At 33.6% G+C, this 12657-nt stretch overlaps 1 protein-coding gene across 1 annotated transcript in view; it reads right to left on the minus strand.

The window, feature by feature from the left end:
* LOC136029295 (metabotropic glutamate receptor 3-like) overlaps nucleotides 1–11217 on the minus strand; it is a 162069-nt gene extending 150852 nt beyond the window's left edge. Inside the window, exon 1 of the mRNA XM_065707557.1 lies at nucleotides 11031–11217. Within this exon, the coding sequence (XP_065563629.1) occupies nucleotides 11031–11192 (162 nt within the window). The 5' untranslated portion in view covers nucleotides 11193–11217. The remainder of the gene's footprint in view (nucleotides 1–11030) is intronic.
* Nucleotides 11218–12657: the final 1440 nt, after the last annotated feature.

Here is a 12657-nt window from a genome sequence, read left to right on the forward strand (position 1 = left end):
CCCGGCACCCGCGTTGTAGTTGTGTCTCAGTGTCCCAGTTGTCATTTATAGTCGACAAACATGACGTCAGTCGACACACAAACATGACGTCAGTCGACACACACGTCCCAGTCGTCATTTGTGTCCCGGTGTCCCAGTCTGTAATTTCTCTTTGAGTGTCCCGGTCGTCATTTATATTCCCTGTGTCCCGGTCTGTATATACATTCGTTTTTGAATTGGTATATGATGAAATAAATTTTTGTTGTTCTCATTTTTTTTTTTTAGTTTTTTTTTGGTTTTTACCTTTTTTAGCTTTTTGCTTTTTTTTCTTTTTTCTTTTTAGTTTTTTTGTAGTTTTTACCTTTCTTAGTTTTTTTATTTTTTTATATTTTTTTTTAGTTTTCTTTTCTCCTTTACTTTTCAGTTTTTTTCCTTTTTTAGTTTTTTTTCTTTTTCAGTTTTTAGTTTTTCTAGTTTTTTTATTAGTTTTTCTTTTTTTTTCTTTTTTTTTGTAGTTTTTACCTTTTTTTAGTTTTATTCTAGTTTTTTTTCTTTTATAGTTTTTAGTTTCTTATCCCTTTTTTATTATTTTTTTGTTTTTTAGTTTTTTTAGTTTTTTTTAGTATTTTCTTTTTAGTTTTTTTTTTTGTAGTTTTTACGTCTTTTAGTTTTCTCTTCTTTTATATTAATGCTAAAGCCAAGGTTCGAACCTGGAACCTCTCGGACATAGAACCTGGAACATAACGCTTTACCAACTCAGCTACTTCGGCTTGAATACATTTACCTTTTTATTTTTTTTTTTTTTTTTTTTTTTTTTTTTTTTTTTTTTTTTTTTTTTTTAGTTTTTTTTTGTAGTTTTTACCTTTTTTATTTTTTTATTTTTTGTTTCTTAGTTTTCTTTTTCTTCTTTATTTTTCAGGTTTTTTCCTTTTTTAGTTTTTTTTCTTTTTCAGTTTTTTTTATTTTTTTTATTTTTTTATTAGTTTTTAGTTTTTTTAGTTTTTTTTAGTATTTTCTTTTTAGTCTTTTTTTGTAGTTTTTACCTTTTTTAGTTTTTTTTCTTCTTTTGTATTAATGCTAAAGCCAAGCTTCGAACCTGGAAGCTCTCGGACCTAGAACCTGGAACATAACGCTTTACCAACTCAGCTACTTCGGCTTGAATACATTTACCTTTTTTATTTTTATCATTTTTTTTTAGTTTTTTTTGTAGTTTTCTTTTTCTCCTTTATTTTTCAGTTTTTTCCTTTTTTAGTCTTTTTTCCTTTTCAGTTTTTTTTGTAGTTTTTACCTTTTTTAGTTTTTTTTAGTTTTTTTCTTTTTTAGTTTCTAGTTTTTTACCTTTTTTATAGTTTTTTTTAGTTTTTTAGCTTTTTTAGTTTTTTTAGTATTTTCTTTTTAGTTTTATTTTGTAGTTTTTACCTTTTTTAGTTTATTTTCTTCTGTTATATTAATGCTAAAGCTAAGGTTCGAACCTGGAACCTCTCGGACCTAGAACCTGGAACGTAACGCTTTACCATCTCAGCTACTTTGGCTTGAATACATTTGTTTTTGAATTGCTATACGATGAAATAATTCAGACGTCATATGCAGACAGACAGACAGACACACAAACAAACAAATTATTTATATATATATACTAACTGTTGGGGTGGCGCTTCGCGCCACCCCAACACCTAGTTTGTGGGGGCGCTTCGCGCCCACCCCCCAAGCCCCCCGCGCGCGTAAGTCGCTACGCACCATATTAGTTACGCGCCATTTTAGCTGTGTCCCTGTGTACCACCTATGAATATAGGTAGATTTATATATGTGTTTTGAACTACGTAAAACCTGCGAATATACAACATTCTTGGCTTTCCCATTGTCTGTGCATATACAAAGCCTTATATACTTATAATGACGTCATATGCAAACGCTCTTTTTAAAAACAAACAAACATGCATACACACAACTCGTTTTTATATAGATAGATAGGTAGATAGATACAATACAAATTAACTGCGTAAAACTTGCGAATATACAACATTCTTCTCTGTCCAATTGTCGCTGCATATAAATAGACTGTCAGGTTTACCGACCCTCGAACATGCAACGTACAATTGTCCATGGGAAAAATAATCAGTATTAAGATCTATACCACATTTTTCTAATGATTGACCTTGAGCTTTGTTGATGGTGATTGCAAATGCTAATTGAATTGGGAATTGCAATCTTTTAAATTGAAAAGGCAGATCCGTTGGAATCATTGGAATGCGAGGAATAAGAACAGCCTCACCCTCAAAAGGCCCTGTCAAGATTCAAGCCTCTATTACGTTTTCCATTGTTTTTTTACGGCGAGTCGTGTGCCATTGCAAAGCTTTGGTGGGTCGATATTTCTTAACAGTATTATTGGTACGCCTATTTTTAGTTGTAGGACGTGTGGTGGAAACCCTGAAAGATCCACGGAATTTAAAAATTCAGATGGATAATTAACTGCCTCATTTGGTTCCAAAACTGTGTCGACTGACTTGTAAAGAACTGCCTGGTCTCGAATCTTGGTTAAAACAATATTGTTGATTTCGTGGACGTCTATATTTTTGGGTGCAAGAATCGCTCTTTCACTTAGCCATTTATTATTTTTATAATTGTTTAGAATATTCGGAAATACTTTTTCAATCAATTCATTTTTGGACGTCACTAAATTACAGAATTCAGCAGGTAGTTGTATACGTCCTGAAAGTCTACTGGGAGCTTTCCGTTTCCAATTGCCAGCAATTGATCTGAAAATGTTTGACCAGAGTCATCGTTTTGCAATCGGACACGCATATTTGTAGTTAATTTTAATGTTTTTACGTGTGCCCATAAATTATAATTTTTCAGGCAAGCATTCATTTCGTCTGCAGGGGTTGATCTAGATATCATAGGTAATGTTTGCCTGAAATCTCCCGCAATGCCAGAATCAGTTTTATCACAAACGTTTTACCAGTACCTCCTGGCGCATCCAAAAAGAAAATTTCTCCAACGTTGTTATCGACACAATGCATTATCGTATCATAAATGTCTTATTGTTCCGACGTTATCTTGGAAATGTTATTTTGTACATACGACAATAGATCGCTTGTACTGTAACTTTGTTCACGATCCAATTCTATACATGTCGAAACAGCAGCGGTACGATTAGGTGAGGGCATTCCCAAATCCTGAAGAGGTTTGTTTGCCATACATACGCACAAATCTTCTATAATAACTAAAGTGTAGTTATAAATTTCTGATGTAAAATCAAAAGTCATATCTGATGTCTCTAACCGTTTTCGATGGAGTATATCTTTGGACATTTTTGATTTATATTTTCCCCATAACTCTGTAGGAGCTGAAGGAGAGCAAGTTGTTAGAATGATTCCGAACAGTGCACGAATTTGACTTGGAGTTGACGTTTCGCACGCGTCATTGATGCATTTATCCCAGTGTTGGTCATTCTCCAATAGATTCAGAGCTTGGCATGCACTACGGAAAGTGTCATGTATAGTACCGTTTACAGTTCTCAAATACTCAAAGGACGTCGGACCGGGTAAATTCACCAAAAGCAGGCGCAGAAAGAAGCATTCATGTTGATTGGGGTAAACGATGTAGAGTCTTCCTATCGTGGTATCTTTGAAGATGGTAGGTTGGCCGTCGACTGACTTACCCTGTTTTCGACGTTCAAATACTTTATTTTTAGTATTCCACGTGTAATACGAAGGCACTTCAGTATACAGCAGTTTTTTTTGCAAAAGAATTATTTTTGCATAGCGAAAAGAAAGCAGTTAACTTTGTATCCGGTGGATTCAGGGCTCTTTGTTGCACATTGGATTCCGAAAAATAAACACGTTGACCATTCTGTAAATGTACCGCTAAGTGAACAACAGCTGGACTACGTTCATGTATCGGAAATGAAAGAATTCGCCAAACAGCTTCATTACTGCTTATGTATCTTCCAGCCTGATATTGTACGAATTCGTCGATATCTTTGATTTCGGACTGCAAGCCAAAAACTGCCATGTCACTGCCTTTGTTGACGTATTTACATATGTATTTGATTGCCTTTACGGAGTTATAGTATTCAACGTTTATGTGTGCATTAAATGTTTTTGATAATAATGGGAAATATGGAACAAACCACTGGTTATCTACTTCGATAGTGGTACCGTTACGCTTCTTTATTATTGCTCTTTTACCGCCATCTTCAGTAGATCTTCTTCTACATTGTGGGTAACCATCATTGCCAGTAATTGTGCTGGGTACTAAAATTCGAGGATATTGCTTTGTGCACCTTCCTTTGGCCATGCATGGTGAATTTTCGTTCAGTGCACCGCAAGGTCCATGTATCATATTTTTTACAACAATATCATATAACCCCTTATCGATATTTTCATCAGGTATTTCAGGGGAAATCACATCATCAATTTCGTTAGAAGTAATTTTATAATGTAACCAGATTAGTATATATGCGTGTGGCAATCCTCGTTTTTGCCATTCCACTGAGTACATCCAGCATCATACTGACCGAGGTTGCTCTTGTGATTACTCGGCACGCTTTTTTTTTGTTATTTCTCTTTGAGACGCAAGCCTAATTTCACGCTGTTGTTGTGATTCCTCGGCACGCTTTCTTTTCTTACTTTCTCTATCAGCCGCAAGCCTGTTTTTCTTGCTGTTCTTGTGATTCCTCGGCAAGCCTTCTTTTTTCACTTTCTCTTTTAGCAGCAAGTCTGGTTTTGCATAGCTCTGGTAGTTCCTCGGCACGCTTTCTGTTCTTACTTTCTCTATCAGCCGCAAGCCTGTTTTCTTGCTGTTCTTGTGGTTCCTCGGCACGCTTTCTTTTCTTACTTTCTCTATCAGCAGCAAGTTTTTTGGCATAGACTCTTTGAGCAGCTTCCTCGGCTGTTGCCATTGTAGGTTCTTCAGTCATTTTACAATTAAACATTTTTCCGTGAACGAATGTCTTAAATACCTTTAATGACGTCATCGTCATAACAAACATGACGACAAGTAACTTCATGACGACATGACATCATGACATGACGTCACTCGACAGACACACAGACAACTTATTTATGTATATATATATATATAGATACGTCAGTTGACAAACATGATGTCAGTCGACGCACAAACATGACGTCAGTAGACAGACACACAGACAAACGACTTATGTTTATATATATAGATTGATGTACCGTTTGTACCTTTACATGCGTCATAGATATAAAAATAATGCGATCACTCCCGTGAGACAAATGATTAAATTTATTCTCTGGAAATGTGGTCATAAAAATTACGTCACTCATATAAATTTTTTTTCCAAAATTAAAGCTGTAAATGAATTTTCTCAAACTCGTGACCAATCTAGGTCGTTGTTCCAGGCCAATAAAATCCCTGGATGCCAATTTTCAAAAATATTTTTGACAAGCTCAGATTTTCCCTGTTTCTTGTAATTCTCGCTGCCGCTTATCTTGTAGCCACATATTTGTTTGTTCTCGCTCTTGTATGTGGTTTAACTACATATTTATTTTTTCTTCGATTTCATTTTTAATTCATTTTGGCCTTTGTTGCCACATGTCTTGTAACGGTATATTTCTCTGTTCTTAACTCAATTTTCTCGTTCTAATTCTCGCTGTCACTTATCTTCCAAACTCATTAAATAGACTATCTGCACTGTGTATTCTATGTTTAGCTATTTTCCTTTTGTAATGTTGCATAATGAAAGTGACACGATTAATCCAAAGGAAGTAGTGATGTACTTTATTGTCATGTCATGGGATGTATTGATAAATGTGGAGTCACTCACGTGAGTCCTTTTATCAAAAATTAGGACTCTTAACGAATTTTCTCAAACTCGTAACCTGTCTAGATCGTTTATTTTTAGGCCAGAAAATCTAGGTGTGCCAATTTTCCAAAAAAAATATTTTCGAGAAAAAATAAATACATAAGTAAATGTACATCCATTGCTCGTTTAAAGAGATAAGATATATCTTATTTCTTATCATAAATTCGAAATTCGACAATTTGTTAAGGGTCTTAGTTTTGGAAAAAAAAGGTTCACGTGAGTGACGTCATATTTGTGAGCATATAAAAAAATAAACTGCATAATTCTCCCCCCCCCCACCAGTAGTGATCATATTGTTTTTAGTATCTATAACGCATGTAGCATAACAGAAGGGGTATTGCTAATTATGAATGCCAAGTGTAATGATTCTCTTTACAAAAGTCGTTTTAAGCGGTTTAGTAATGCCTAGAAGGCAAATGAATGACCTAAAAATAACGATAAATAAAGATGAAGAACAAAGAGATATACGGTTAGACTACGACAATTACAACGAGTCAAAATTGAAAATGAAGAACAAAGAAATATCTGGTTAGAAGATAAGCAACAGAAAAAATTAAAATGAGTCAAAAACAAAAGTGAAGAACAAAGATATATGTGGTTGCAAGACATGTGACACCGAGAAGCCAAACGAATCAAAAACAAAAATGAAGAAAAAAGAAAAGTGGCGTTAAAAGATAAGCCACTGTGAGAACAAAGAAAAATTGGGTAGAGATAAGCGGCAGTGAGAATTAAAAGTGACAGCAAGATTCAAAACGTATCAAGAATATTTTTGAAAATTGGTATACCGGGATTTTTGGCTTGGAAAACGGTGCACAAAGATTTATATAAAATAGAATTTTGGAAAAAAATCATATGATTGACATCATATTAATGAGCACATTTCAAGAGAATATATTACATAATCTCCCCCCCCCCCTGAGCGTTCATATCGTTTTTATATCTATCACGCGGGCAACATTACAGACCAATATAAAATGTGACAAGACGAATCTGAGAAGTTAAGACAAAGGGTATTGAAAAATTCTAAATTAATGATAAACAAAAATGAAGAACATAGAAATATACAGTTGAATACTTGTGTTAACGGCAATTACAACGTGTCAAGGTTTATTTATTTTCCTTTTTGAGCTCACTATTTCCCGAGGAAAAAGCAGCGAACAAAGATAATTCATTTGGAGGTTTCTTTTTACAACAAAAATCAATAAATACAACCCTGCTACGTGCCAACTGCCGGGGCCTGGCCTCGAAATCAACTATATTTTTTTCTCTTAAAACAGGATAGCTTTTACGAAAGTAAAACAGTTCGAAATAGGGATGAAACCTTTTAATTGACAGTGAACAGATATGAAATTATTTAACTGGATATTTCGAACACCAAGGAGGTGTCTAAATATATTAACACCCATAAGAGACACGTAAATGTTATAGATCAACAAGATTTTCTTCATCATTGTAAGAAGAAAAGGATTTTGCCACCTTCAATAAAATTCAATCTACATTTAGGCACTTTTAAAGGAAAAAAAAGAGTTTTACTGCTGATGATGAACACTGTATATTTGTTCGAAATATCCAGCTAAATAATTTATATCTGTTCACTGTCAATTAAAAGGTTTCATCCCTATTTTGAACTGTTTTACTTTCGTCATGGAAAGACAATGTGATCTTCGAAGTTATCTAGGATAACTTTTATAGACAAAAACGATCTAAACAGGTCACAACTTTAAAGAAGAATTTGTATTTTCTCCAGGGTGGCTGTATTGAACCTATGGTGATGCCTGTCTGTTTTAAAAACACAAGTCACAATGAGAATCAATATTTAAAAGCCTGTTGTGTAGCCATGCAGGGTTTTTCAGGGGTCCTGCTGATAGCCTGGCTCACAATCGGCTAAATAGTTGGTTTTAGTTAAAACTGGTATATTGACGCTTTTGGCCACAAGCGATCTAAATAGGTCGCAACCTTAAGAAAGGATTTGTATTTTTCCCATGATGGTTGTACCGAACTTACGTGCCACCATGAAATCAAGAAGATACTGTGGTTAGAAGACAAGTGAAAATGAGAATAAATATATTCCACCTTGCTGCTTAACCTAGCCAGGGCCCAGCGGCGTAATCGCTGGACTCCCGGTACTCTCTTTTTAAAGTAGCGACAGTTATATATACATATTTATTTATTTATGTACATACCTTTTTTCTAAAATTGCTTCATATATATTTGGAAAATTGGCATCCTGTAATTCTCCGGCCTGACAAAACAATCTAGGTAGGTCTTGATTTTAAGAAAATCCGATAAGAGGCTTAGTTTTGAAAAAAATAATGTGAGTAACGTTTTATTTACGACCAGATGTCACACGTCATTTCCGCCATAGTGGTCGTTGTATCGTTTGTAGTATTTAAGGCGCATGCAAAATTACACAAGAAACATAGCTCAGCATAAAATGTCAAGCATAATGAGTCTTTACAAAAGGCGCTTTAAGCAGTTTCATAGTACTTAGATGATAAAAAAAAACTGAATAAGCAATTGCTTAATCTGAGCAAGGGGACAGTCTGAGACATGTAATGGTTTAAACTGGAAAACATCAAAGACCATCTAGACCATCAAATGGGAAAGGATCAATCCAAGCACTTAAGGCAAAGGGCATAGAATATATATCTGCAGAAATGATAAATGAAACTAAAAAACTAAAATATATACGGTTATAATACTTACAAAATTAACAACTATAACGATTTAAAAACAAAAGTGAAGAACAAAGAAATATGTGGTTACAAATTATGGGGCAATGAGGATTAAAATGAATCAAAAATGAAATTTAAAAACAAAGAAGGTGTTTTAATCAGTTTTATTATATCTAGAGGATAAAAAAGTAAATGAAAAATAGCTCAATATGGACAAACTAGACCAAAAAAATAAGACAAGGCGAAGGAAACGACCTGAGAAACGTAAGTTCACGGGCGAAAGAAGAGACATTTGAGTTTAGAAGGCTTTTGGCAACGAGGAGTGAAACAAATTGTAAATTAGAAAGTTTTAAAAAAGTCTGCAAATTTGTTACAACCATAATAGTATATGAGTCACTGATGTCGACAATGATTCTTCAGTCTTTATGTGAATAGACTGGTTATTAAACTCACAAAAATAAAATTATTCTTTAAACCCTGAGCCACTTATTTTCCTCGTACATATAAAATTTTCCTTAAAACCCTTGGAAGACTTGATCAGTTTCTAAGTTAGGAAAAGATAACTAACTAAGTCAGGCAAAAACTTCTTTGTTTTTCCAAAGCTAGCAGTTATACAAGTATAAAAAATATATGCCTCAAAGAAAAAAAAATTACGATCCTTATAGATGATGGTTTATTGGAAACTAAAAGAAATTTTTGTCCAAGCACCTTGAATATCAAATGTAATAAGACCAAAGTACGACGCGAGCAACGTAAATTCACAATGGGTGAAAATAAACAAACTAAAAAATCAAATGAAACTAGACATATCCAAGGAGCTAAAGCAAAGGGCATTAAAAATGTGTCTGAATTAACTTAAAACGAAAATCCAAAATGAATAACACAGGAATATATGACTAGAAGCTAAGCAACAGAGGGAATCCGAGTGAGTACAAACGAAAGTGAAGGAAAAATACCTTTGCGTTTCGAAACCTTTGCCACAACGACGATCGAAAACAATTAAAAATAATTGAAAGCATTGCATTCATTTTACACCATTTAACACCGGACCAGGCGGTACCCGTAAAACATTTGTTTGTAAGACCTTATGCCACATTATTTATGGAAACACACAAGACCTTCGGCTCGAAAGTTCCACTTTCTTCAGCTTCTGTTTCCTGTATAAGACCTGGTCAAGCAGAGGTTTAGAATTAGTTGAAGTGGATGTTTTTCTACTTGAAAAAGCACCTATGCTTCCCAAGTATGGCTTACAATACATTAATCAGTTGTTGCGGTTTATTGCAAATCCAAACTTGCCATTTGGTGGGGAAATTTTAGTTGCTGGGGGTGATTACCGACAGTGTTTACCAGTTCAACCCCAAAGCAACCAGAGTGAAACACCCGATTTATCAAATAAAAAAGTCATCTTTGGAAGAATTTCAAACATGTTTCCTTTGAGAAAAATATACGGGTCGATCCTGAACAGGAATCATTTGCAAAATACATCCTCAAACTTGGAAATGAAAATATTCCTAAAAATAAACTTTAAAAAAAATTTAATTACCAGAAGACTTAATTTCCAGTGGCAGTTTAATTGAGGAAATATCTGGAGAATGTTTGTCTAAGCAAAGTTTCCATTTAACGAAGGATCGAGTTATTGTAGCTTCAATCAACAAAGAAGTTAGTAGAATAAATGTGAAAATTATCTGCGGTTAGTAGAATAAATGTGAAAATTATCTGCGGTTATGTAAAAGATGGAGAAAAAGGAGGAACTGAATTCATTCCAGAACTCCTCAACTCAATTGAAACATCAGAATTACCACCGCGTGACTTAAAAATAAAGAAAAATACGATATTTATGCTTTCGCAGAACTTAGATATTTCAGAAAGGATGTGTAATTGGACCCACCTTATTGCTACTGAATTATGTAACAACATAATTACGGCGAATATAAGTAACGGTGAAAAATCAGGAAAAGAAGTTCACATATCCCGAGTTACGGTGGACTCTAGTAAAGGTCAACTTGGATATACTGTTCGACGACCTCAATTTTCATGTCAACCCGCATTTGTCATGACTATACATAAGTCGCAAGGGCAAACTTTTGAATTTGTTGGTGTTGACCTTAGTGCTGCAGTATATATATATATATATATATATATATATATATATATATATATATATATATATATATATATATATATATATATATATATATATATATATATATATATATATATATATATATATATATATATATATATACTATATATATATATATACATATATATATATATATATATATATATATATATATATATATATATATATATATATATATATATATATACATATATATATATATATATATATATATATATATATATATATATATATATATATATATATATATATATATATATATACACATATATGTGTGTGTGTGTGTATGTTTTTATATTTATATATATAACCATTTTAATATAATATAACCATTTTAAGGGTAGCAAACATTGTTTTAATTAAGACAAAAGAATAAAAATGCCAATAAAAATACCTGCAAAGGTCCACATTTTGTACCATTTTTATCATGGATAGGGAAAATAGCACCTATGATTATATCACCTTCTAAATAAGCAACTGATGATGAAGACCCAGGGAGAGAATCTCCCAAACGGAATAATAATAGGAATAGTATCGCCTTAACTAAGCCAAACATTCTCTGACAAACATATCAGCATAAGAGTAACAGGTGACTGAAGGGATCTCTACGAAATACTAAGGTTTTTCTTCGTCTCATAGGACCTGCGTTTTTCCTTTAATCGTCCTGCATTTGGTATAACATTGACAGTCTCAATGAGAAGCACATCTAAGGCTTTTTATCTTGCGGTCTTAGTAAACAAGCTGAAAATTATGTTTAACTAGCCAAGGGCGTTGCCCGGGCTCCTTCAGATCTATTTGAGCTTATTTTGGGGAGAAGGTGTGCCAGAAAGGAAACGATCTTTATTTAGCTTGTTTTCAATCACGGACCCTATGTTTAATTTGATAGTGGGAAGACGGTAGAGGGGTGGCTGGAACTTCGGAACCCCCTCCATATCTGGATTCACTACTGTAAGTAATGAAGCTGACAGTTTATAAAAATAACGAAAATATATTTAAAATCATAGAAAGTCGAATCATTGCATCGGGAGAAAAAAGCAACAACGGCATCATTGCACTGGAACTCACTGGAAAGTTGATTCTACCTGGGTTTTTTTTTCCGAGGAAATATAGTCAATCCTCACACATTCAGAAAATTCGTCTGATTTATGAAGCTGTTTTACTGAACTTATAAAACTTGTCTTCCTTTTTAGCGAAGCAAATCTATTTTTGTTTCTCACATGAAAATGATGTTAATAGATATTCTTTATTTTAGATGTGAAGTTCCTACCAATGTTGCAAAAAGTATTCTTCTGAGCCCTTCACTTTAACCGAATCAGATACGAGCACGTTTGGTATATGGGTTTTTAGCTGAGGTGAAGAATAAAGCTTTTTCATTTGAGTAAAATATCCACAGTTAGATAACAGAACCTTTGACAAACAAAATTAGTTCATTGCAGGGGTAGATCTAGAACAAAATCTTGGAGGTTTCCCAATGTTGACGAGGGTACTAATGAGCAAAATCTTGGAGGGGGGCAATGTGTTAAAGGTGCTAATAATTGACCAAATTGACACATCTTTTCTAAAAAAAAAAAGTAAAAAAAGAAATAAAGAGGATAAGAGGGTGCCAGAAACAATCTTGGGGATCCCGCCCCCCCCTGGATGTGCCGATGTAAAAACTCAGAAAAGAATAAGAAGTTTCATTAGTAGGCATAAAGTAGATAATACATTTTGCTTTATAGACCTCGAAACATCCAAAAATGTTTTCTTCAGCGACAAGTGCTGTAAGAAGCCACAATTTCAGAATAATATTGAAGAATTCGACCAAGCTTGAATATAGTTAATCAGGTTCCAAACTTGACAAAAAAACAATGGAAATTTCCAGAAGTTGCCACTAATTACCCACAGTTAATTCAATAAAAACTATATGATATTATAAGCTTAATTTATAAGTAAAAAGGCCCTTGAGTCTATTCAAGAAAATCACTCATGTAAAATATAGTAAAGGATCAAATACCCAGCATAAGCAACAACATTTTCAATTC

Source organism: Artemia franciscana, chromosome 1 (assembly GCF_032884065.1).
Source record: "Artemia franciscana chromosome 1, ASM3288406v1, whole genome shotgun sequence".
NCBI classification, from domain to species: Eukaryota; Metazoa; Arthropoda; class Branchiopoda; order Anostraca; family Artemiidae; genus Artemia; species Artemia franciscana.